Here is a 27,221-nt window from a genome sequence, read left to right as displayed (position 1 = left end):
CCTCGCAGTCGCTGCTTAGAAGTGCGACATTGTAAAGGGTCCGTCTGAAACAGTGTCTCGCTGCCGCGGGAAGCATAACGTTCGTTCCGAACGCTGAGTAATTAAATACACCGATATGGTGGTATATTCAAAATTAACATCGTAACGAAAATATACACCGGTTTTCGGTATGAACCGGTTTACCGCCCAGCACTACTATGAAGATGTACTTGTTATTAGGGCTGCAACTAACGATTATTTTGATAATCGATTAATCTGTTGATTATTTTTACAATTAATCGGCTTATGTACTTATATTTTAGTTTTGCCCATTTTTCCCCAAGTGAATTATTAATAAAGGGTCTTTATCATTCAGCATAGATTTTTAAGAGATTTTAACCATTTTGGATTGTCATATCCTCATCAAAAATATACCTGGAGTTGTTTTATTATGTGTTAGTGATCCTTTGTCGAACTCTTCTGCCATCAAAACACTGACCCATACTCAAGCAAATTTCACAAGGAGATTTCAAATAATGTTTTCACCATGGCAGTCCTTAGAGCTCCTAAAGTAGTTTAACATCCCAAACAAAGCTTAAGGAATCTTTCAGAACATATTTTCACGAAGAATAAGGATAAAACAGAATAAAATCGCAGTGCATTGCATTTTATTATTTACTGGGAAACAGCTTTATAGCTTATGCTGTGAAATTGTAAACAATCCTTCGAAAAAAGTACCAATGGCATGCAACCTGAATGTAACTCACAATTTAAAGTAAAATCCATCAGAAGGTTGTCCAGAAAAAATTATAGGACACACACAAAAATCCTGCTGTGTGAAAAAGAGCAGTGAATACTTAGGGAAAAAAAAGTGCATTTCAAATATATTTAAACATTTACCTCTCTCATTCAGTCATAACTAGGCTGCAAGACTGAATTTTGTACTGGTAAATGACAAACTGATCACAGAACATGTTTGTAAAGCTTTAAATGTTAACTGTTAAAAAGGAATGTTTTCAGCTTTTACGACTAAACATTTGCAAACAATATTGTACTGGAGAATCTGCACAAATGAAAGTCTTAGGGGCCGTTCACAAATCGCACCTAAAAATGCGTGGAAAACGTTAGGCGCGCCGCTTTCTCCTTTTTTTCCAAAGCGCTCAGGCAGAAGCGCTCCTGAGGCGTCTGCCTTTGCTAAGCAACCATGACGTGCTCTCTCCATGAAGACGTGGAAATTTCAGCAAAGGATAAATGGATTTGCAGCCCAAAAAATCGCTTGCAGTAGCTCTGCTACTAAATTTATTTCAAAATGGCAATCCATATACAACTATGATCAGCTGTTCCTTCATCTTGGCTGAGCTTTCAACGTTGTTACGGGAAAGGATGAAGCTGATTGGCTAGTTCTTGTCACATGACCCGCGGTGTGCTTGCGGCATTCTGAAAAGTTTAGATGTTTTTAACTCGATGCGGTGCGGACGCGCCTGGAAAACCGGTTTGCGTTGCGACCGCGTCGCTTCCATTATGAGCGCGCATATCGTGCGCCTACATTGAAAATAACGAACTTGAGCGCGCAAAAGATGCGATATGTGAACGGCCCCTTAAACAGTTCAGTAGTGCAGAGTTTACAGATTACTCTACTTTGAGCCTTCAAAAAAGAAAAGTACTCCCACATCATACTGAATGCTGCAGAGACACTGTTTCGGGAAGCACGTGACATAAAACGAGGCCAGCTATTGGCTATTCGCTACTTCTCCTACTGTACTAGCTGAGTAAAACCTCCGGTGGCTCATTACTGCCACACGCAGATTTGAAATATGCACGATATGAGCCGCTTACGGAAAATAAAAGTTATTTAGCAACTAATCGATGACAAAATTAGTTGCCAACTATTTTAATAATCGATTTTAATCGATTAAATCGATTAGTTGTTTCAGCTCTACTTGTTATTAGTGAACATATTAACAGTGCAGTTCAGTTCTGAAAGCAGGCCAGACACTGGTGCTGATTGTGTGCATGGAGCTCATTCCTGTGCCAGCACCACACCCTCACCTGTCAATCACTCCGCTGCTCATGAACTTCATCTCACCTGCGTTCTTCAGCAGGGTGTGGCAACCCAGAGTTTTGTCATTCATTTCCGAAACTGCATGATGCCAACACTGATCTCTGATAGTAGAGCGGAGATGTGCAGTGTGTGTTTGCCAAGTATTCATATTTTTTATGTATTGTTAATATATTGTATTCTGATTATAATTTTTTTAATAGATATTATAATATCTATTGTACTATATTACAGTTTACTATTAAAATGTTATATATTATTGTGTATATTTTAGTGTGTTAATGTAAAACATATTTTCAGTTTTCATTTTAATTTTAGTGTAAGGTTGCTCTGTGTATTTCTGCGTGTACACATAACATTTATATGTTTTACATTTTAGAATATTATGTATAAAATAAAATCGAAACTATTATTTGTTCATTTTATTTTACTAATTTAATTTTTGTAATATTTCTATTTATTTCATTTTATTACAGTTTTAGTTTAAGTAATTTTAGTACTCACAAGTTGTTTTTTCAGTTCATTGCCAAGATTCTAATTTAATTAAAATGAATATTGATTTATTAGTTATTATATTTAGATTTGGTTTACTCTGTTTTCTTTGTTAATTTAGATTATTATTATTTAATTTTTAAAGTCGAAATGGCCAATATGCAAGGCAAGTGTGATGTGACCATGTGTTTGTGAAGTGCTTGCATCAGTGTTGTGTGTTTCATTATAGCTCTGGCTAGAAGTGGCACATAAATGCATGCATGTGTGGCTGGCGGCTCTTCCTCTGTAATTCTTCTGACTTGGATGGAATGATGTCACCCACACCCAACTAATCACAGACACAGGGCTTTCCCTGCGTGCGCGCACACACACACACACACACAAACACACACTGAGCCCCTGTGTGAGCAGAGGTATTTCTGGCGTTTGTTGACTGTGAGGATGTGGCGTCCGGCTCAGGTCCTGACTGGTTTGTGTGTACTGTATGTGTGTGAAGGCTGAATTGTTTTTGTGGCGGGCCTGTCCCGGGTAGGTGCCTGTCGTACGAGGGCAGGGGGTGCTGAAGGGGCTCATTATCCACTAAACTCAATGGCTCTTTGTGTTTCAGGCCGCAGTGTGATCTGATGCCCGTCTCTGTCTCTGTCTGTTCTCTTAAACTTTTAATATTATTTTGTAATATGGAGTTATAAGTGTAGAACAGTTTTATTTTGTTATTATTTGTATGCTATCATAATATTTATTAATATTTTAATATTTTGATTTTTAATGCTTTATTATATTATTATTATTATATTATTTAATGCTTTAAATATTTGGCTTTTTTATTTTAGCTTTCATTTTTGTAATTTCAATTTCATATTTTTTATTTTAGTTGCCAAGGCAACATTACTAATTTTCAATTAGTGTAAATTCATATTTCTATTAAATTAAAATGTTATTATATTGATTGTTGTTTTATTAATATGCTATTTTTAGTTTAGCTTTGTTCTGGGTTATTGTAGTTAACTGAGGCAAAAACCACAAAAAACTTCAAAGGTAAACACAAACAGAAATGTTTATCATTTTTGTTTTGTTTACCTCGAAATACTACAATGTTTACAACTAGTAAGTAAAAAAAATAAAAATAAAATAGTACAGGACTTTTTACAATGTATATATATTTTTTTTTAATCTTCGGGTATTTGGTAGGTTTTGACCTCTGCCCCTTATCATATTGTTGTCATATTTCATCAAAGTATGAAATATTTCAGTTTGTCGAACTGTTTCGTACAAGAGGTGATCTTTAATTTGTTCTACAACACATCAGATGTTGATTTTCTCGCCCTTGTGTTTCCTGAGCAAACATCTTGAGCATTCTTACACACTGCAGAACGTGGCCTGTTTCCTGTTTCCCTGACCTTGTTTCCACTTTTTTTGACATCATTTCCTGTTTGTCCTAGACTTTCACGGCCTGGTGCAACTCTCACCTGCGGAAGGCAGGAACGCAGATCGAAAACATCGAGGAGGATTTCAGAGATGGACTCAAACTCATGCTGCTCCTAGAGGTCATCTCAGGTCAGTGAGCAGTGAACTTCCTTCCTTCTCCCAGAAGCCTCTAGTTCATTTGCAGCTTTCCAGAGCTATGTGACATGCTGCAGAGAAACTGAGCTAATGTTTAGCCGAGGGTTTGTGTTTGTGCTGATCCGATGAGAACTCCTCATGTTTTTGTGCAGGGGAGAGGTTACCTAAACCTGAAAGAGGCAAGATGAGAGTCCACAAGATCAACAACGTCAACAAAGCGCTGGACTTCATCGCCAGCAAAGGAGTCAAGCTGGTGTCCATCGGCGCAGAAGGTACAGATCCTGCAGATCTGAAGGCTTGTGCATGTTTGAGTGCGTGTGTGTTTGGGAAATTGTGACCTTTTCGGTCCTTCATGTTGACGCAATGTCTGACTCTGAGAGATTGAGTCAGTGTTTGAGTTATTAGAGTTTGCAATGCATATATTGCTAAGATTTGTATTTGACTCACAGGCTCTCCGATCCTAATTTTTTTTAGTCAACTGTCCGAACTAATTCATATATACAAATTAATAATATAACTGAATTATTTTATTATAATTTTTTTCAAACCTGTAATTTATAATAATTATAGAATTTTGTGAATTTGCTTTTATTTTTATATTTTCAGTTTTCTTTTTAGTAAAGTTTTGATTTTTGTAATGTGCCTTTTTACATTTTTAATTGTTTTTTTTAAATATTTCTATTTAGCTTTATTTTTTAGTTTTGGGTTGTCATTTTAAATTCAGCTTAAATTTGTTTCATTTTGTGTGTGTGTACATATTATCAGAACTATTACCATTAACTATATCAAAAACTGTCATTCATTTCTTGATTTTTTTTAAATTAAAAATAACAGGCTGTGTATTAAATTAAAATGAAAACTGAAAATATACAAAACAAATCTAATTCAAAACACCAAGAAAAACTTTAAAAGTATATCAGTGATACTAAAATAATACTGATGCATGAGTAAATGATATATACTTTATAGTTCAGTTAATAATAATGTTATTATTTGTTTTTTTAAAGCAAGTTTTTATTTACTTTCAAAGTCTGACAGTTTTGTGTGTCTGTGTTTTGTAGAAATCGTGGATGGAAATGCCAAGATGACTCTGGGAATGATCTGGACCATCATCCTCCGCTTCGCCATCCAGGACATCTCAGTGGAGGGTATAATCTAACCTCCAGATTGTTTAGGAACTGCTCTGCACAGCATAATCAAACATACTTTAGAGAACGAAAGCAAACAATCTTAATGACTGTTCAGTAACGGCCTGTTTCTGCTGTGTGTCTCTGTAGAAACCTCCGCTAAAGAAGGACTGTTGCTCTGGTGTCAGAGAAAGACGGCTCCTTACAAGAACGTCAATGTTCAGAACTTCCATATCAGGTTTGAAATGCACATTAGTGTTGATCTTAGATCTGCAATCTGATCCAGGGAGTGCATTATGCGCTTTTGATTTGTTGATTCACCCAAAGGTGGGTTTTGCATAAAGCGGTGTTATGAATGTATTTGAATAAACAAATGATCAGTGATAGCTAAAGATGATGAATAAAAGATGGCACTTGAAACTTAAATATCTCAATAACAAAGTCGCTTTGCAAGCAAAGTTCCTTTACAGTTGTTTGTTACAGTTTAACACGTTTCCAGCAGGGTGACATGAACGCAGAAATGGGGAAAGTTTATAAGCTGTGGTTTGAGTGGCGCTCCCTGCGGGTTAAAGGAGAGAAATAAAAGTACCTGTTTTTCTCTTTTCCTACAAGCTGGAAGGATGGTCTCGCCTTCAATGCTCTGATCCACAGACACAGGCCAGAACTCATCGATTATGACAAGCTGAGAAAGGTGAGCATCTCATGAGAGAAATGCACTTTGTCCTGATGCAATCTGTGATCATTTTTGTGGTTTTGGGGAAATGTTTTTGCAGTTCTATGGAAATGATTAAAAGTGGAGCTGTGACTAATTAGCAGCAAAAAGCATAGTCAAATTAGAGAATTTATCTAGTAAACATGCAAGCAGTGACGGATGTTGTAGAACTTTGTGAACGATGAACGTATATTTTGACCCTTACTGAAATCTGTGAAATATGAGCGTCACCAAATATTAGTATGTTAACACTGCCTGGATAGTAAACTATTTCTAATGAGGGGAGAATTGAATCCCAGTTTGCATGCTATCCATTCTAAATCATATTCCACATTTCATTACAATTTGAGCATCCCATATTTTCTAATGAGAGGAGAATACCAATTTGCATACTATGCATACTAAATAGTATGCAACAGAATTAGTGCATCCCAAATTATAGTGTGTCATGATTTGGTACACTATTTCCAAAGAGAGGAGATTTTGCAAATTATCCATCCAAAGTAGCATAGTGACATTCATAAAATTATTTAATAAGCAAACATGCCAGGGACGTTGTTGAACTTTGAAGTATATTTAGATTCTTGTGGAAATCTGTGGATGTTTCCGCTGTTTCTCAGGTTCTCTGTAGTGCTAGTAAAGCTGAAATGATTGTTTGTTTCATTGTGTTAACAGGACGACCCAGTGACCAATCTGAACAACGCTTTTGAAGTGGCGGAGCGATACCTCGACATCCCTAAGATGTTGGATGCAGAGGGTATGAACTGTTCTCTCATTTTCTGTGTGTCTGTGTATGAAGTAAGTTGTGTGCCTTTGGCTGTTTGATGATGTTTCTCTGTGTGTGTGTGTGTGAGGGGGAGAGAGGGAGTAAATGAGTCGTTCTGTTAAAGTGTGTGTGTTTTGTGCATGTCAGCACATGCCCTGTATTTCCAGGAGTTGTGCTGCTCTCTGACACACAAACAGTGCAAAGACACACAAACAGTGCAAAGACACACAAACAGTGCAAAGACACACACTTAATGTCTTTTACAAACAGTGTGTCACCATGGTAATGTTATTTCTCCCTCAAGCATGATTTCTCCAGGATCTCTGTTGAACCGGCTGCATCGGAGTGTCTTTTTAGTGCTGTGTGTGTGTGTGTGTGTGTGTGTGTGTGAATGTGTGTAATGTTTTGTAACCATGAATAACAGTTTGCATACTCTCCGTCCTCTACATTTTGTGATATCAGAATTGGTGCATCCCAAATCATAGTACATCAAGAATAATATGCTAAAAGTGACTGACCAGAGTAGCACTGAGTCCCACATACTATTCATCCTAAACTGTATGTGATACTTTAATTGGTGTGTCCTATACCATAGTATACTATCCAGACACTTTTTGCATACTATTGCTGTTTTATTTCTGATGAAAGGAAAACTGAATACCAATTTACATTATATCCATTCTAAATAGTATGTGACAAAACAAATCAAATCATAGTGCATCAAAATAGTATGCTAAAAGAGTGTATACTATTTCTCAATACAATCCCATTTTGCATACTATCCATCTGAAGTAGTATGTGACATAATTAGTGAATTCCAAATCACAGTGCAAGAAAAATAGTATGCAAAAAGTGCCTGGATGGTGTTTTTATAAAAGCCTTATTTTTATGCATTTTATTTGAAAAAAAAAAAATACTGTTACTGTTTTTTAACATTTAAATTAAAACTTTTTAATCGAACACAGAACCACAGCAAACAAATCAAATAAATAAAGGCAAAAGTCTGAACTTTAAAACACATTAGTCTTTAGTGCAGGTTGGCATTCAGAAATATCAGATGCCTCAGTTTGGATGTGCTTGGATAATTTGTCCTGTTTTTGAGAAGAGTCTCTCTGAAGAGACCGATGTTGCAACAATGCAGTGTCTTCCTACCTTTATCTGTGCACTTGCGTTTAAATCCGGCTCCCCCGTCTTTCTCTGTTGCTCTGTGTACCTGGCTTTTACCACTACACTCGTAATCTTCGGAGCGTGTCCCCCTCCCTTTTACATAATGGTATGATCCTAATCTATCCTCCGCATGTGTATGTTTTTTATATTTTTTTTACCAAAAAATGCATAAAAATAAGGCTTTATGAAAGCACAGAATAAAAAAATTGGCTTACCAACACACAAAGCATTCACAATTGCTAAATTGGGCTAAAATAGAAGGCTCTGGTTGAAGATTCGGAACTCCCCAATGGGTGTTGGCTCTTCTCATTGATTACAAAGATTCAACTCTTAGAGAACGACACATCATTAATGCAAAAAGTGCTTGAATGGACATCTCCAGTGGATTGTCTGAATCTGTATCTGCACTTGCTTTTTGAGCTAATGTTATGAATACTATTCATTTGACATACTGTTTAGCAGTAAGTTATGAATTTAGCTAGACACTAATGCTAACATACAAATTCAAACAATGCAGAGCGAATGGATCTGTGGCTTCAAGACGCAATTCGGTGACATGGTGCCTAAAACTTGGCATATTGCCTTACTACATACTCAAAAGTATGTTCCTGGCCATAACCAGTGAATTGAGATTTGGCCTTTGTCGTTGTGTGTATGTTAACAAGTGTGTTTGAGTCCGTCTGTGTCTCTGTATGTGCATGTGTGTGTATAACTCTTGTTTCCCTGCAGACATTGTGAACACAGCACGTCCAGATGAGAAAGCCATAATGACCTATGTGTCCAGTTTCTACCATGCCTTTTCTGGAGCCCAGAAGGTACCCCATGACCCCCTAACCCTTGACTCCTCATCATCTCCTCTTCAGCATGGCTTTTTCCATCAGTCCTGGAATAACCAAAGAGGGGCGCTGGTGTTTTAACCCATCCTCCCCTGGTCTACGACTCTTTTCTCAACAGCGAATTGGCTCTTTCTCTCACTTTGCGGGTTGCCAGGGTTATTACACTGGACTCCAAACCTCATTTCCCTTTGAATGGGGAGCCCATTAAATGCATAACCATTCCCTCCTCTCCCGGTGGGGACACACAAGCTTTGGGTGGCTTTGCTTCACTGCTGTCTCTTTCTCTCTTTCTCACTGCTGGCTTTGCTATAGATATCGTGGGCACTCTGCGTCCGGATGAGAAGGCTATTATGACCTACGTCTCCTGTTTCTATCACGCCTTCTCAGGTGCTCAGAAGGTGAGAAACCTTTGACCCCTGACTGCTGCCCTTGAAACTCTTAAGGTGCCTCCATACCTGGTTTCTCATCTTGGTTCGTTGTTCTTTGCTGCAACAGCAAAGGACTAACAGTAAATGTTCGGTAGATGGAGACACTGCGTGTACACAACACTTTTGCACATCATTTAACATTTATCATGTTAATACAGCAATATTAGGTTAGCTATTTTAAAATTTTTGTATTTGCTCTCCTCACAATAATGTACACACATGTAAACCAAGTCAGATGAAAATCATTTTTATTCTGTCTGGGTATTTCCACCCGGTTGACTCGCCATATGGCACTGATTTGCTATGAATTAGATATTTCAAACAAAGCACCAGATGGATAACTTGTTTTCATGATCCATTGTTTTATTCCAATACTCTTATGTTTTGAGTCAAATAATGAGTCTTTAACGAGGAAAGAAGAATCTAGTCTTAATTATGGGAATGTCAGATTTGTAGCCATTTGGTAATACTATTAGTAACCTGCACTAAAAACCAATCCAGCTGAACCAGGTGTGAACGTGACTTGAGAGTTAAGGCCACTGACTAGTTTTGATTCATCACAGCTTTGGCCTTCACAACAGCCAAACCATTGCCCTCACCCTTTTCTATATAAGCACTTATTTTCTAAAATGGTTCTGCAGTCATTTAGTGTCCTTAATGGGTGTACTGGTCTATCATAACTTCCTTTTAAATGCTGCAAATGTAAATTTCATTGATTGATGTTTCATATTTGCACTCAGTGATAAAGTTTGTAACAGCTGAGGAGAGTGTAAACATGAAAATCATAATGAAATTCACTGTATAGCTCACATTTTAAACCCTAAGTTTGCTCTTTTTATTCTTAGATGTTCTGTTATGTCTACACAAGCATATTTATTATGTTCGTTATTAATGTTAAGCCCACCTTTACATTGGACAGTAATTTTCTGTAAGGTTTTGCTGCTGCATATGCTAAATATGTGTTTACCATTTGAAGTGAAACCACACATTTATAATCATAGTTGTTTAAATGTGCTTTAGCATTTTGAACACTTTCTGTGTTTCAGTGTTAGTTAATGCTGTAGAGAACCCTGAAGAGATCCTCCAGTGGTGGTATAAAAATTGAGAATGCAGATTTGATTTTACAAATGGCATGTGGAAATTTCGGCTAGACTACACATTTTGGAAACTAACAAATGTTGGTGTTTGCATGAAACATCAATTGGTATAAAAGATAGCTTACAAGTGAAGTATGTAATATTGATGTTTAACTTAATTTGTATTTAATTTGACTAGTTTTTACGCATGTTATTGTGTGTGTGTATTGCACATTAACTTACAACACTTGGAGTTTGTTCAGAGGCTACGTTTACATGCACCCAAATAATCCGTTTGTAATCGGATTGACGGCTCAATCGGACTAAAAAAACGTTCATATAAACACCTTAATCGATCCGATTGAGCTCGATCTGAATGAAATTTCAATCGGATTGAAGGGGGTGGTTTATTCCTCTACTAATACGATTGAGTGTGCATGTAAATACTCGATCGGATTGAACCACGAAACTGAAAGGACCTGTCATTATAAAACTCTCCTTTCACTCGGCAACTGTGAAGTGAGCAGGACAACCTTGTTTTGGAGACTCATCCACAGGCAACCTGTTTTGGGCACGGGGAGGGGCTTTTTTTGCGTGATAAATATGAGCAGCACAGCAGTTTATATGTATATTTATCCATAAACGGGTAAATATTAAAACGTATAAGAAACCACTTAGGAGAGTGGTTATGTGCAAACAGTGAGAAACTATATTATCTATGTCACTTTCACTATTTGAGCAGTGTGCACATGTCAAAAAAATCTATTCCGATTTGTAGCTTGTGACATATAAACCCGCACATCTACCCGATCACTTTATTTAGTGTTCATGTAAACACTACAATCAGATTCATCAATTGTAATGAATTCAGTCCGATTGAACCAAGAAGTGTGCATGTAAACGTAGCCATTGTGTGCTTAATACATCGTTTGAGTGTGTCTGAATGTAATTTTGAGGCACTTTTTGCTAAACCCACCAAACCAAAAAACAATAAATACTGTATAGTTCCAAATTTCTTTCCTGTGTAAACCAACGGAGCATCTTGACATATACAGGTCCAAACACAGATTTGTCATACTTATTAATAGAAGTGTACCGTGTATACTGTAGTATAAACATATGGTATATCCTATATATTTGTGTAGCAAACGGTGTTCTGTTCCGTTTTTTTTTTTTATATATGGATAGAATTTCATAAATGAAAGATGTGGGATTAAATATAATTATTACTGTCCTCTTCTGTGATAGGCTGAGACAGCAGCTAATCGTATTTGCAAGGTGTTGGCAGTCAATCAGGAGAACGAGCACCTGATGGAGGACTATGAAAAACTGGCCAGCGATGTGAGTTTAAGTCATTGTTTGTTGTTTTTGTGATTTAAGTAGACATGGTTATGTTTAAAAAATCTATTTCTAGCATAACTACCAGGGGTTTTACTTTTCATGTCTCCGTATGTTAGAAAGAAGAATGTGTTTTCTGTTGATCCTCTATTCATTTCATTATTGCATTCTTTTTTTCTTACAGCTGTTGGAGTGGATTCGTAGGACAATCCCATGGCTGGAAAACCGTGCTCCAGAGAAAACCATGACCGAAATGCAGCAGAAATTGGAAGATTTCCGAGATTACCGTCGCGTTCACAAACCACCCAAAGTTCAGGAGAAGTGTCAGCTAGAGATCAACTTTAACACATTGCAGACCAAACTTCGTCTGAGCAACCGACCAGCCTTTATGCCATCTGAGGGACGCATGGTGTCGGTAAGAAACATGTATATTACATGTACAATTCAATTTATGTCTTTTTGCTTTATCACTGTGATTTTATTTATGACTGTTATGTGCAGAATAGTGTTAATTCTCAACCTTTGTTGCTAAACAATTGGCAAGACAATTGGCTGACAAGTTCTTGCTTTCCCTATAGGACATTAATGGTGCGTGGCATAAACTGGAAGGGGCCGAGAAAGGCTATGAAGAGTGGCTGCTGAATGAGATCCGTCGTTTGGAGAGACTTGACCATCTTGCAGAAAAGTTCCGTCAGAAAGCAGCCATCCATGAAAGCTGGACAGATGGTATGGATCAGAAACTACACCAGAACTTACTGATGCTTTAGACAGTCATTTACATTGATTCACCAATCGCTTTCAGTATGCAATGACAGGCTGCTCCTTTATGACAAGAGCCTTGTCAGCCAAGCGGAAGTCTTAAGGATCAGCCATGCAATCTGAAATCTATATAGATCTAAATCGATCTTGTTTGTTTGTGTGTAGGTAAGGAGGCCATGCTAACACAGAAGGACTATGAGACCGCATCTCTGTCTGAAATCAAAGCTCTCCTGAAGAAGCATGAAGCATTCGAAAGTGACCTTGCTGCCCACCAGGACAGAGTTGAGCAGATTGCTGCCATTGCACAGGAGCTCAAGTGAGAAAACCACAAAAACAGCAGAGAGGGCTAATTAATCAAATGGAAAATTTAGGCTGTAATACCTGGAAGTTGGGAAAGTGTTCAAATTCTTCTGTGTCTGTATTACAGTGAGCTGGACTACTATGACTCCCCGAGCGTTAATGCACGCTGTCAGAAGATCTGTGAGCAATGGGATGCTCTGGGTTCCCTCACACAGAATCGCAGAGAATCTCTTGAGGTACGCATGCTTTCTCTGAAACACTTTCTGGAATATTTATACATTTTATCATGCTAAATGTGTGTTTATTTGGTCTGCAGAGAACAGAGAAACAGCTGGAGTCTATTGATGAGCTGTACCTGGAGTATGCCAAGAGAGCAGCACCGTTCAACAACTGGATGGAGGGAGCCATGGAGGATCTTCAGGACATGTTCATTGTACACAACATCGAGGAGATCCAGGTACTGCAGAATGTTTTTATTCATAAGCTTTCCATCTTGCTTCACCTTTGAAGTGGAGATCCTTGTTTCGTTGCTAGTACCTCTGCATAGTCCATTTTAGAATGAGGTGAAGGGAATAATAAAATGCTGGATGCAAGAATCCTTTCCCTAATGTCTTTCACTTTCTCTTTCTGTAGGGACTGCTTACGGCTCACGACCAGTTCAAATCAACCCTTCCAGAGGCAAATAAAGAGCGGGAAGCTATCCAGGCCATCCAGGCTGAAGTTCAGAAAATCGCACAGTACAATGGAATCAAACTGGCTGGAAACAATCCTTACACCACCATCACACCTCAGAGCATTGACAAGAAGTGGGAGAAGGTGAGATCTGTCTGTATTGTGAATGAGACATTGCTTCCTTCAGGTGTGGTTGTAGTTTTACAGCTGTGATTGCAATTGTTGATGTTATCTCTGTCACTGTGCAGGTGCAACAACTGGTTCCACAGCGTGATCAGGCTCTTCAGGAAGAACTTGCACGTCAGCAGTCTAATGACCATCTCAGACGCCAGTTTGCCAATCAGGCCAACATGATTGGACCATGGATCCAAAATAAGATGGAGGTATAGTTGCCTGCATTTGTGTAGCTTGATGATCTTATCTATTCTCAAAGAAGAAAAGTCATGAATGATGAATTTGTGCCTCCATGGTATGATGTTTGTAGGAGATCGGGCGGATATCAATTGAGATGAATGGAACGCTGGAAGATCAGCTAACCCACCTCCGTCAGTATGAGCAGAGCATCATTGAATACAAACCCAACATCGACCAACTGGAAGGAGATCATCAGCTTATCCAGGAAGCACTTATATTTGACAACAAATACACTGCTTATACTATGGAGGTATACATATGCAAATACACTAATTTACGATATTGGCACTATTCAGGAACTCTAGATGTACTGTTTAAGGTCAAGTGTGTACAATTACTACATGCAGTTCCCAGCTAGTGTTAAGTTTGTTTAGCCTTTCACATCTGTTTTTTGAGAGTTTTTCCATTGCCTTTTTCTTCTCTGCAGCACCTTCGTGTTGGTTGGGAGCAGCTCCTTACTACAATTGCTCGCACAATTAATGAGATAGAAAACCAGATTCTGACTCGTGATGCTAAAGGCATCAGCCAGGAGCAGCTTCACGAGTACCGCACGTCCTTCAATCACTTCGACAAGGTCAGGAACTTATTTCCATGTTTAACTCTGTGTGAAATGGACTTTACTTAAATTAGTAGTTTTAGTGAAAAACGTATTTGTATGACCCTGAAAGTCATGCAAGCTTAGTGTAGTAAAGGAATGGATCACTCAAAGTGTGAAGAATATGGAAAATGTAGTCTGTGTTGCTTATGTCAAGGTGAATGGTTGTTTAATTTCATGGTGATTGATGCATGATAAAAATGGACATGTTTATATCTTTGGTTAGGCTTGTTTTAATATTTGTTCCATTGCTCCATTTTCTCCACTTACTCTGGCACTAATGGGAAGGAACACGTCCGAAATATACTGTGCGTCAAACACCTCTGACCTGAAATGTGCCATCTGAAGCCAATATGTAAATATAGTCTAGTGGAAGTGAAGTAATGAGGTGGTTTATGTTAGAGTGGAGAAGTTTAGCCACGGTAAAGGAGAGAAAATGATAAAGTGCTTTCATAATGGCTCTCCAATATCATGATCTGAATTTTCTGTCTGATATCCATAAAAAAATCAGGTCACTCACTGTCATTAAGTGCGTTTCATTATACTTGTTTAGCCAACAGTCCATGTGTCTGACATCCACAATGTTTTGTCTCCATCTTTTTTTTGTCATGCCACTGCCTCCATCCCACATGTGCTATGTCATTGTGTATCGGTATCATCAATCCTAATCCGCATGCTCTGATTGGTTCATCCACTGCGGCCTCTTGCGTGGTTTGCTTACCACAGGACCACAGTGGTGTCTTACAAGCTGAGGAGTTCAAGGCTTGTTTGATCAGTCTGGGTTACGACGTAGAAAACAACAAGCAGGTATGAGCACGCCCAGAAAAGAAACCATTCTGTGACTGCCATGTGTGTGTGCGGCTGCGTCATTCAGAGAGCTGCACGGGTCCGATTTTGTAAATCCGCACCCGCCCGTACCTGCAGTGCTTAAAACCGCATCCAACCCATTTTCCAACAGCAGCACTAATTAAAATCTGCACCCGACCCGCTTAAAATAGAACCGACACCCGACCCGCACTCAAATCAAATCCGTTAAACCAATCACATTAGACACACTTTTTTCGCATTTTATTGCCAGGTCATACATAAGTTATTTATGTAAAATTCTTTTTTAAAGATATTCGTTTTTTTATACATTTTATCTTAATTTTAATCAATGTTTTATCAATCAAATGCCCGTATTTAATAAATAAGAAGCAAATATATAGCAGACAATGTAATAACCTTAGTGTAATTGACAGAATTACTAAAAAATATTTTGCTACCTAAAAGGTAAATATTTTTTGTGTCACGCATGCATGCATGTCTGTTTCCCTCATATTAAATATAAAACGCATGTGGACTGATATTTTTACAATGTCTGGACTCCTTTATTAATGGAGTATATAAACAGACGTTTCAATATATTGGTATTAAATGCATTTATATTTCACGTTTTTACTGCAAATGTTGAAATACGTTCTCTTTGGTCCATCAGTGCTTGAGTCACTGATCATATTAGAATAAAATATCTCATAATAAAATACAAAATTGACTGATTTATGAATGTATGTATATGCATAGTTCTCATCAGTCGGAAATACAGATAAACGCTTTCATTTGTTGAATTTTTGATCCTGAAAGAAAACGGAACAACAAAAGAGCGAATCATACCACCGTCTGAGGTTGTGCTTCAAGTCGAACACACCCATTTTTAAATCGTTCACAGCTGAGCATCGCGAGAAGCGGATCTGCGCCAGAGCGCACATGTGAATGAGCTGCACAAGGTCATTTTCAGATGCAATTAAAAAAAACAACAACCCTGGATAGCCTAGATTAGGCCCATATTCACAAATGTGTTAGCTATGGAATGAAATATCTGATATTCCGATTGTCAAATACATGCAAGTGGAAGTGTATTGTTGTTTAAACACCTTTAGCTGTATGCGCGATATAATTTTATGACACAAATTTGGAAATAGGCTTAAATCAAACACAATTTAATTCAGATTCTGTATATATGTATATGTATATGTGTGTGTGTATATATATATATATATATATATATATATATATATATATATATATATATATATAAACGGAAAACAAAAACAATGAAAAAAAAACAGCTGGCTGATCTTTTACGTCTGTTAACTGACTCATGCAGCCGTTCGCGCGGTTGTGATTTTTTAAAAAGTGGAACGTAGGCCTATTTTTACGTTTGCACGTGACTGTTTTGAACCCGTGTTTAGACCCGTGTTTCCCCTGTGTCCGACTGGACCCGCACCCGTATCCGACACAGTTGGATATTTTTCACCCGTTTCAGCCAAATTTGCGGGTCACCCGAACCCGTGCAGGACTCTAGCGTCATTCCATCACTTACTAACTCCCTCACTCTCCTGTTGTGCTGCTGCTTGAAATGATCCCCTCTGCAGGTCAGCTAAGGTTTTGCTTTTATGTTTTATGTTTCTCACTGCTTCCTTTTTTTTCTTTTAGTACTTATCCCTGCTATAACTTCCCTCCTTCTCTTACTTGTCTTCTGTACAAACTCATTCTAATTCCTCTATCAAACTCTTTTGTTTGTGTACAACATCTTCATCTCCCCAAATCTTCTGCTTTCCACATGCATCCTTCCTGTTTCTTTTCTCATCCTTCCCTTTGCGAACTGTAGAAGCGCACGGGGATAATGGACAGCGACGATTTCCGAGCACTGCTCATTTCCACTGGGAACAGCCTGGTACTGCTACCTCCTTTCTCAATCTACAGCAACAGTTTCTCCTGAACTCCTGCTTTTGCTTGCTCTTAAAAAAAATAATCTGTTTTGTCGGATATCAATGTATATTTTTTATGTATTTTTTTTTAATCTCTATTTAACATTAAGTTCTGTAAAAGAAAAAAATTATTACTGAATAGATTCTAATAGACTAGTGGTGGCCAACTTTGGTCCTGGAGAGCAACAGTCCTGTAGAGTTTCACTTTACCACTAATCAAACAGACCTGAACAAGCTAATCAAGGTCTAAGGGTTACAAGAAAGCTACAGAAAGAGTTTTTATCAAGGTTGAAGCAAAACTCTGCAGTAGTGTGGCTGTCCAGAACCAAAGTTGGCCACCCCGTAACATACCACAGTCAAGCACCTTAAATGGCGTATTAATTCGGCTCAAAGGAAAATGGACTGAGGGATAGATGTAAAGTTAGCATTCAGTGAGTTTACCATTCAGGTGACAATTGAACCAACTGTACACCAATTTCTTACAGCCTTGTTTTCATTTGTGTCATATATGGTGTCTAACATTGATTCTCATGACTCTTCTCCTGGTTTTTCTGGGTTAACCTCTAACCTCTGTTCTTCAGGGTGATGCTGAATTTGCTCGTATCATGGGTATTGTTGACCCCAACAACAGTGGAGCAGTGACCTTCCAGGCATTCATCGACTTCATGTCAAGGGAAACAACCGACACAGACACTGCAGACCAGGTCATAGCCTCATTTAAGATCCTAGCCGGAGACAAGGTATGAATGTGCACATCTTGATGTCCCTCCAAGAGTATCTTGTGGTATGAGACTTCAACCCATCTCTTGCCTATTCTACTTTTCAGAACTACATCACAGCTGAAGAGTTGAGGCGTGAGCTTCCTCCTGACCAGGCAGAGTACTGCATTGCCCGAATGGCACCATACACGGGCCCCGACGCGAAGCCTGGTGCTCTTGACTACATGTCCTTCTCCACCGCCCTGTATGGGGAGAGTGACCTCTAATGGCCAACTCCAGAACTCCGGAGCAGTTCTCTCTCCTGCATCAGTGCTGATCTTCTAACAGACTAGATAGATGAGAGCGCTGGATGTGCCGCATCTGTCTTTCTCTCAACCATCCAGTCCTTAAAGAGATCAGTGCTCCTGAGGAAGAGGAAGATATTTAAGAGTGTTGGAAATGGGACTTCATAGCACACCTGAGGGGGAGGGGGGATAGATGTTTGGGGGTTACCATAGCATTGTGGGAAAAGCAAATAACTGTTGATGAAGCTTGCCACGCGTTGAGGGATAACCTTCTGATTCTGTGTTAAACATGTTGGTCTTGGAGAGCTTAAGAAAAGATTTAGGATAGAAGGAAAGAGAAAAGTTTAATATTGCTGATTCAGTGTCAAGGGAAGAGGGTGTGTGGCTTTGGACTGTAGCCACAGCTTGGGTTCTTTAATCTTCCATTTCCTCTTAAAATGACATGCATAGTATGAAAGGACTCAGTGGTGTTTTTCCAGCTTTCAAGTGATTTCTCACCAAAAGTAACCTGGAAAGACATCTGATGTTGAGCCACTGGGCTCATTAATTAGAAAAATATTCATTATTATTATATCTACTAGGTTGTCCTGGGATGGAACTAAAGAGAGCTTAAAGAATGAGCTTTGGCTTCAGTCTATGCCTAGACACTTAACCTGCACCCTCTACCCCGGTGGGGAGGGCCCAAGCTTTTCCAGTTAACATGCTATATTCCTTTGTTTTCATTTTGTTGTTTTCTTTCTAGACTTGGTAGGGTGGGAGGTTTGGTTTAGGGTTGGAATATGTTATTTGGCATATAGCAAGGCTGTATATCATAGGAAAATCGACAGAATGACTCAAGTGTTTTGATAGGGAATTTGTGACATGCCCTCTTAACCCATTTTGCTGTATCAGTGGAATTCTTTGAAAATCTAACCTCATCTTTTTCCTCCTTTTTTATTTCTTTCCTCTCCAGCAATTGAGTTAGCGGGATTCTATGCTGTACATAATTATTTTCCAGTACACAGAACTGTCGGACTACCCATGGGGGTCACACTGGGCTTTAGGTCATAAACAAAGATTATAAAATGAGCAGTTTCACCCCTGCGGAGTACTGTAGGCAGGCTTAGGTAGATACAGCTTTGAAGAATGAAGCTACAAAAATACCCAGTCGATTTGTTGTTTTCCTTTCTGAACCATACAGCATTCTCTTATTGACTCCCTGAATCAATTAGACATGTCCCTTAAGGATTTATTAACTGAAAGTAATGTCCATCTGCCATCCATCTCTAAGCGTTTCTCAGATATTACTGAATGTCCATGTGAGAGCTTCAGTGCTAATGTGAGCAGCATAGCCTTATAGTGACCCTCCACTAGAGCCTATGATTACACAGATGCTCAATCAACAGTGGAAAAGAGAATTTTATATAGTCAGAAATAAGTACAAATGTGCCTGGTAGTTGCAGGTTGCTCTCTCTCCCACTCATTTTTCCTTTCCTTTCGTTGTGCACTCATTTTTCTCTTTCTACAGAGAGGGGCTGGGACCCAATGTACAGCTCTGGAGGTTGGGGGAAGGAGTGGGGGAGCTGAAGTCCATTATGAACATTCCATTATGTCTTAATAAAAATTAAATTACTGTCTAACAAATCTATGCAATCATGTATCCAATACCAATCATGCTCTGTAATGAATGGCAGGGGTGATTTGCAATCAGAAGTGTTAGAAGAACGAATTAAGGGTAGAGGGAGGGAATAGGGTTGTGAAGATGGGTCTCAGAAGATTTGAACAGACTTTGACCAAAAGCCTGCTCTTACATCTGCAAAGTTGAATAAAAGCATTTGGATTTCTGATTTTTTCTTTCTTTTGTACGCTTTAATATAAAACGTTATCTGCTGTACTGCTTTCTGTCTCAAGATAAGTGAATTTCACATGCACACAAAGTTTCCTTATAAAATATTACCACTGAATGATTTGTCTGTCTCTACTTGCTTGAGGTTTTCAACCAGTCATTTGATTTTGTCTCTGGAGCTTTTTTAAATTTATTTATATATTTTTTACTTTATTCAAAGTTTATAAATGAATGCATTAATGCATACGATCTGTATGTAAATCCAATTAACAACATTGGTGACAAAATATTGATTATCAATTATTCTTTTATCTTGTGACAGACTGTTACATTAGGCCTATAAGTGTAATTCAACAAATGAACTTTAAAAAATAAAAATCCTGAGGTAATATGCATAATTCTTCACATTGTGGATGGTGCTTAATTTGAGGGCTGATGAAAATTTGAAATTATTTTAAGAAAGCTCAAATTAGACATTATACATGTGCTATTAAATTGCTATGTGCTATTATATTTATATAAAAGCTTAAAAATTTCAGAAACCGTTTGAATATTAAACATTTTAGACAGGTGAGGACTCGCAAGAACCAATAGAGTTAACTTACCATCCTCCTAGCCGTCCTGAGGAGGAGTTCCTGTGTGAAAATGTGAAGTCGGCACAGTCGGTTGTGTTCAGCTCCTCAAACAACATTCATGAAACCGAATATAACTATATAATATAACCTTAAAATTTATGTTTTAAGGTCGAAATAGGTCGTTTTTATCGCCTGTCTTAGTTGTCCTCGTAGAAAACGAACGGTTAGGTTGCTATGACAACCTGAGTAAATGAGGAATTTTTATCTGCTGTCTTCAACCTCTGGATCCTGGCCGTTACAGTGGTGAGGACGCGCGCCTTGTGTTTAAATTCACCCGCGGGCGGGAAAAACGTGACGGATCTCAGAGCGTGGGCTGTTGTGGCGGGAATCATGTTGGCTTTGATGTTCACCTGTCGCTTACTGCTCATCTTTCTGTCGTCAGATTCAGTAAAGATGACGGACGAAAATCAGGTAAACTCCCGACTGGAGACGAAAATGAATGATTTGATCTTGCATGTGTAAAATTTATAGTTGTGTAATATTTTGTAATAACGGATGCAAGAAGATTAGGACAAATCTACTGAAATGTCAGATCCATAGATAAACGTATACATTTGCAGCTTGCCTAATTGTTGCCGAAAATTAACTAAAGGGAATTGCACATGTAAACTTGTCTATATATATATATATATATATATATATATATATATATTAGTAGCTCTAAAAAGTCACAAAGATTGAATATTTAACATGTAACCTAGTGAAATAAAAAGAGTTTTGTGGATTTCTTTGTATCGCTCTGTCATAAATTTCCATGTCAGAACGTGCACCTGTTAACCTGCAAAAAGAAAAAAAGAAAGGCCACCTGTATGTGAATTGCCTGAGCGCAAGCTACATAAATCTGATCAGGCTAAAAGAGTTTTTGTCTAAAAGCGACACAGGAATACAGTTTTTTTCTCTCTTTATAATCACCCTGTTTTTAAAGGCCCATATGTTAAAAACAAAAAAATATTGGCATTAAATCCAAAATATGCACACCTGTCAGCAAAGTGGCACCACATCTCTCATTCATTACTAAACCAACCACCTGAGGCCACTCAGACTGGGCATTTATTTTCATTCACAGTTATAAAATTGTTAGACATGCCTCATGTCTACAGTGCTGCCTTGTTCTCCAACAGAGACATCCTTGACTTTCCATGTTGTTTGTTACTGCACACTTGGCAGGAGCAGGTTTAAGCGCAGCGTGTTCATGTCACTCCCAATGTTTCATTTACTGCTGTACATTGAAATTGGACTGTGAAAGTGTGGAACGATTCCATCCTGATGATTTTGGCAAATCAGCATCAGTAACTGTTTAAGGAAATCCATAACCTAGGGTCAAAAGTTACTTCAATACCTTGACTCTGTTATTGAAATATTAAAATTCATATTATATTCCTGCAGTTGAGACCTAAACTCTTTTTATATGTATGTATAGATTTGTTAAAAATGGGTCTTTCCAACAGCTGTATAACTTATAAACATGCAGTGCATCCTGATATACACAGAAAATAAATAAATAGGGCAAATAATAGATATTAATATACATGGTTAAGGACATTCTAAATCTGATGGGTCATGTAGGGACTTGCCCTTTACAGTATGTTATGGAAAATGTTGATATTTTTCTGAGAACGAAAGGTTTTGATGGTTTCTCAGTAATGATTGTGTGTCGCATGTAGAACTTGCACATACACACTCATCATAGATGGAGATGTTTCCACAAACTTCTGAACATGTGTAAGTCATTTTGCAAGCTCTCTCTCTCTCAGGCCTCATTAAAGGACACACTGCTCTATTCTTTTCAAGGATTCAGTAAACACTGCCACATATGTTTGGGATATTTATGGGTAATGGAACCTCCGCTATTATAATTCTAAACTGCCTGTTTTTTCCACACTACATCTGTGATGTAGATGTGAATTTGGACATCGGAACATGTTTATGTGCAATAGAAAAGATATAGAATTGTTTAATACTTTTTAGAATCTGGCATAGATTTTTACTGTCGTAACTTAGAAAATGTATGCTCTGATTATATTCTTATTACAATACTGGACAATTCATACTGGGAGCAAACTGCCATCTGACCTAAATTGTAGTTTTTCGTCCATAATTAAAAGTACACAAGGATGCCAAATTCAGTTGCAGGAGAATATTTTTGAATATTTAATCTTGGGGCTATTTAATATATAAATATGTACTCTCTTTGCTTGGCTTCAATAGGATAATCTGTCCTTTGAGAGAGTGCTTTAATATAAATCTTTCATTAGCATGTCTAAACTGTCTCTCGTCACCTTCCCATCATAGGACCTCCAGCGTTTTTCTCGACAGCAGCCTGCTGTTCTTCAGCCAGACACCATGTCTGCCTTTTTTGAGAGTTTTTACACAGACTTGCCTTTCACATTCAACCAGATGTGAAGAAACTGACCCCCTCCTGTTCTCTAATTCTAGTTGCTGGGGTTGGAAAAGCAGTGGCATCAGAGGTGTGTTCTGGACTGTGCTGGAGGGCACCATCAAGCTGTGTGCGGCAGCAACGGCCGAATGTATAACACTCTGTGCTCTTTCCAGCGTGCGCAGTGCATCAACAGACAGCTGAGGACAGCAGCGGTGTCCACGTGCACAGGTGAGGTTCATCACAGGAAACTAAGACTTCTCAACGGAGGCTTTTTTTTAAAGTCTGAGCTGTTTGTGTTTGTCAGCAGATGCGTTGAGGTCTAAATGTCAGCTGGCTCGCTCTCAAGCTCTGCGGGCCAGCGCTCGTTCTGATTCCTTTGCTGTCTTTATCCCAGAATGCAAAGCCGATGGAACTTTTACAGAGGTAATGTGATGCTGAAGTCCAACACTTGTTCTGTTTTATTCGAAAGAAAACATACTGACCTAAGACTTTTGAGTAGTAGTGTTTATATGTACTGTATACATATATAATTTTCAAATTAATATCTTAATTAATACTTGATGGCATTTTTTGATGACTGCAAATACGGACCTAAAATCTGTTTCCAAGTTTCCATCGACCATGACTCAATGCTCAATGCCCAATGAAGACAAATGCATTGAACTCTTATGACCTTTGACCTGTAGGTGCAGTGTCACAATCAGACGGGTTACTGCTGGTGCTCCTCTCCTGATGGGATTCCTGTGAGCGGAAGCTCTGTCTTACACCTGCGGCCCAACTGCACAGGTGAGTCCTGTTTAAGAGCACATTCAACCACTGACTCAGAGGAATCAAATACAGTGAAAACATCTCTAGATCACTAAGAACAGCGTTTCAGAAAACAGAGTTTTGCACGGGCAAGTGTCACTCACATTTTCGTAACTAAATATAAAGCAGGTTAATAGTTTTATCACTCAGTTATGTCAATCTGTGTTGAAGGTCAGATGTCAGATATGGCTCAGGAAACTGAACAGCAATTAGCACAAGCAAGTGAGAACACACACACACATATACATATAGAAATGTTGCAGTTCAATTGAATAAGTATCCCAGTATTTGCCATGTTTCCCCTCTGGGTTTAGAGCGAGGGGTTCAGTGGCGCTCCACTCCAGATCCTGAGCAGCGATCTGTGCTGACCACTGCAGGTGAGCATTCAGTGTCAACTACTTTAGTTTTTATTTATACTTTATATTACTATTCATATATGTGTGGCATTAACAGAAAATCGTTTTAAATCCAGGAGTCACAGTGCCTCCATTTTTGTTAACAATCCTTCTGAACTCTGACCCGAATGGAAACCGTTCTGTCAGGCGTCCCGCAGGTGAGAAGAAAGAGACGACTGAGGCATCATCTGAGTGTTTTAAAGACTGAATTGGTTTTGTTTTTTTACTCTGCAGACACTTTAAAGACCTGTGAACATGAGCGAATGTCTATGCTCGCTGAAGCGACCATTCAAGGCTCAGAAGAGCGTTTTATCCCAGAATGCAGTGCAGATGGGAAGTACAGAGCCGTTCAGTGTCACAGCAGCACAGGATACTGTTGGTGTGTGAGAGTGGACACAGGGCGGCCCATCCCAGGCACTTCAGCCAGGTAGGGAGGTTGTGTGTGTGTGTGTGTGTGTATTAGTGAGTGTAGAAATCTCTACATGATTCTGAACTCTGTGCAGGAACCAACTTCTTGACTGCAGAGCTCAGGAAACACACACGCTCATCATCAACAACAGCTACACACACACTCCTCTCGCAGGTCAGTATTAGTGAAATGACATGCAGACATGAGAAGAAAGCAACAAATCCTGTAGAGGGAAAGCATGCATTTACCCTTTTAAATCTTGACATGACCAAGTTGTTTATATAAGGTATCATATACTGTAGATCATATGTGGAAGTTTGTTTCTGCCAAGGAGCAAAAAAAACAAAAAGGTATTTTAAAGGTAATATCCTACCATTTAGAATTTTTTTCTCACATTTTCGACATTTCCTTCATAATTTGTATTTTATATCACACAAATTAGACTTTTTTGTTGTTTAGATTGTTTTGTATGTTGAATGTGTATCTGCCATGTGAATATATGTAAATTAATTTTAATACATCCTCAAATCTTAGCCTATTTAATTCTCTACAATATATTTCTCTGATGTCATATGCGATATCTGTCTGTGTTTGTGTAGGTTGTCCCAGTGTACGAAAGGCAGAATTTATCATGAGTTTAATACAAGCTTTCCAGCAGGAAGTTGAAAGTGATGCGTCATATTCCCAGTACAGGTTAGAGACGCACATCACTTACTGTCACCAGATATTACAATCATTAAACATCATGATATTTAGCCTTCAGAGGAAACGGTCACTCTGTGCATTGATCTGCTCCCAGGTGACATTTCAGCGTTGATTTGTGAGTGAATCAACAGCATGGATCAAAGTTGAATCACTTGAATTTCATTTTGCATTTTGAATCAACATTAATTCCATCTAAGATAAAAGTTCAGTTTTGTTTAGAAGTATTTTGTTTACCTTTATACAATAATTTGAAACTTTTTCAATAATTGGAACAGCGGCTAATATTACTTCAACCACATTTCAATACTGAAGGTCAGTTTCTGACTCAACAAATGAATTCAAATGTTGTATGATATTTTACATGCAGTTTAGTTTGATTGCTGAAATGACACACTTCACATGTAAAACATCGTTATTGTTAACTAAAACTATTTAAAACATTTTTATTGAATTGAAATAAAGCTGTAATAAAAAAATGTAACTACATAAATATATAGATAAAGATATAACTTTAAAAATAAGTTTAAAACATCTGAAATATACTAATAAAGCTAACTATAAAAAATAATAATTCAAATATTTAATGAAAAACTTAAAAAATGAAAATTACAAATGATGCCTTGACAGCTTGTTTAAACTGAAGTACTAAAATGGCTGAAATTATAACTGAAATAAATGTAAATGAAGCTTAATAGAAATAAAAAAATGAAATCACATAAAAATAAAAAATAAATGCTAATAATGAAAATAAATGCTAATTCAAAATGTTACAGTATACAAATAATACTAAAATATCAGTTTAAAATTACATGAAAAATCACAAAATATTGTTTCGTGAATTTATGCATGCACTTTGTAATCTTTCTAATGATTTAAAATGCATTTCTACATTCTCGTTTCTGTGGCAGGTCTAGAAAGTATGTAGCTGTAGGACCTCTGTTATGACTTGTGTTTTGTGTAGTGTGTGTGATGCTGTTCTTGTCTCTCAGGACACCTGTGGCCCGTCCTCATGTCCTCAGCTCCCCAGCTTCTTTCTCATCTGTTCAAAGTGTCCGTCTGTTCTTTACGCTGCTGGACGCAGATGCTGACGGGCTTCTGAGCGAGCGGGAAGCACGTCCCTTACGTCTCCTGCTCCGCAGAACTCTGCGTCCTCGCCGCTGTGCCAAGAAGTTCATGCAGTTCTGTGAGCGGAACGCAGACCGCCGTCTAAGTGCTCAAGAACTCACTTCCTGTCTTGGCATTTAAGGCCGGACTCCATAAATATGCACAAGATGAAGTATCTTTGGAAATGGTTTGAGACGTCAGTTTGACCTTCATCTCCTCACAGCTCTTTTGAGTGTTTTCAGACTGCAGCGTTCAATCACTTCACTCTGGGTTTCTGAATCTGTTTCAGCTCTCGCCGCCGCTCTGACCTTTTCACTTATGCAAGTCCAAACACTGCGCCCTTCAAATAAAGCACTTGTTATTGGTTCTGTAAAAATAACCACGGTTAAGCCCGTCTGGCCGCTGGAGCGGTCGAGTGTGTGTGACTGTGGATTTGAGTGGCTGAGACACGGTACAGTTCCATGGTAAATCTTAATCATGTTCATGACGTGCAGTAGGATCTGAAAGTCTGAGACCACATTGATAAATGAAATATATACTTTTTTATTTAAATTTGGAATTAACTAGAAAGTCTTAATTCATTTTTCAGCCAAAAAATATGCAATTCAAATTCAAAATTCAAATTCAGTCTGAGGTTATTTTTTTGTTGTTGTAAGAAATAAATGCTGTTGTTCATCAATACAAAAACATCATAGTAAAGACACATGTTGCTAGAAAAAAAAAATCTATTTTGAATAAGTGCTGTTCTTTAACTTTTTATTCTTCAAAGAATCCTCAATAAGTATCACAGTTTCCAAAGAAAATATTAAGCAGCACAAATGTTTCTAACATTGATAATAACTCAGCATATTAGAATGACTTCTGAAGGATTATGTTACACTGAAGACTGGAGGAATGATGCTGAATTTTTTATTTTTATTTTATTTGG

The 27,221-nt window shown here is 38.1% G+C and overlaps 2 protein-coding genes across 3 annotated transcripts in view; both read left to right on the top strand.

Annotated features, from left to right (window-relative positions):
• LOC132107719 (alpha-actinin-4-like) overlaps positions 1-19,976 on the top strand; it is a 50,056-nt gene extending 30,080 nt beyond the window's left edge. The window contains exons 2-21 of one of the 2 annotated variants that reach the window (XM_059513877.1): positions 3,970-4,084; positions 4,243-4,362; positions 5,152-5,238; positions 5,368-5,455; positions 5,830-5,908; positions 6,605-6,686; positions 9,011-9,096; positions 11,451-11,543; positions 11,725-11,955; positions 12,119-12,266; positions 12,465-12,615; positions 12,727-12,835; positions 12,916-13,056; positions 13,233-13,415; positions 13,520-13,654; positions 13,756-13,935; positions 14,113-14,259; positions 15,007-15,087; positions 17,612-17,770; positions 17,857-19,976. In XM_059513877.1, coding sequence (XP_059369860.1) covers positions 3,970-4,084; positions 4,243-4,362; positions 5,152-5,238; positions 5,368-5,455; positions 5,830-5,908; positions 6,605-6,686; positions 9,011-9,096; positions 11,451-11,543; positions 11,725-11,955; positions 12,119-12,266; positions 12,465-12,615; positions 12,727-12,835; positions 12,916-13,056; positions 13,233-13,415; positions 13,520-13,654; positions 13,756-13,935; positions 14,113-14,259; positions 15,007-15,087; positions 17,612-17,770; positions 17,857-18,015 — 2,574 coding nt within the window. In that variant the 3' untranslated portion in view covers positions 18,016-19,976. Of the gene's footprint in view, positions 1-3,969; positions 4,085-4,242; positions 4,363-5,151; positions 5,239-5,367; positions 5,456-5,829; positions 5,909-6,604; positions 6,687-8,591; positions 8,678-9,010; positions 9,097-11,450; positions 11,544-11,724; positions 11,956-12,118; positions 12,267-12,464; positions 12,616-12,726; positions 12,836-12,915; positions 13,057-13,232; positions 13,416-13,519; positions 13,655-13,755; positions 13,936-14,112; positions 14,260-15,006; positions 15,088-17,611; positions 17,771-17,856 lie in introns of both variants that reach the window. The other variant, XM_059513878.1, reaches the window with a different exon arrangement.
• A 435-nt stretch (positions 19,977-20,411) lies between these two features.
• On the top strand, positions 20,412-26,847 carry LOC132107706 (SPARC-related modular calcium-binding protein 1-like). Its single transcript, XM_059513859.1, has 11 exons — positions 20,412-20,904; positions 22,930-23,101; positions 23,181-23,296; positions 23,560-23,659; positions 23,852-23,902; positions 23,995-24,057; positions 24,153-24,233; positions 24,310-24,502; positions 24,579-24,658; positions 25,084-25,177; positions 26,179-26,847. The coding sequence occupies exons 1-11, from the start codon at positions 20,824-20,826 to the stop codon at positions 26,432-26,434; spliced, it is 1,287 nt and encodes a 428-aa protein (XP_059369842.1). The 5' UTR covers positions 20,412-20,823; the 3' UTR covers positions 26,435-26,847.
• The last annotated feature ends 374 nt before the right edge of the window (positions 26,848-27,221 follow it).

Source organism: Carassius carassius, chromosome 28, assembly GCF_963082965.1.
Source record: "Carassius carassius chromosome 28, fCarCar2.1, whole genome shotgun sequence".
NCBI classification, from domain to species: Eukaryota; Metazoa; Chordata; class Actinopteri; order Cypriniformes; family Cyprinidae; genus Carassius; species Carassius carassius.
Note: the sequence above shows the minus strand (reverse complement) of the source record. Positions and strands in the feature narration are given on the sequence as shown.

Coding starts and splice junctions, on each gene's coding strand:
- LOC132107706 (XM_059513859.1), top strand. CDS start 20,824: ATGTTGGCTTTGATGTTCACCTGTCGCTTACTGCTCATCTTTCTGTCG. Junction 24,659..25,083: donor CACACACACTCCTCTCGCAG/GTCAGTATTAGT, acceptor GTGTTTGTGTAG/GTTGTCCCAGTGTACGAAAG. Junction 25,178..26,178: donor GCGTCATATTCCCAGTACAG/GTTAGAGACGCA, acceptor CTTGTCTCTCAG/GACACCTGTGGCCCGTCCTC.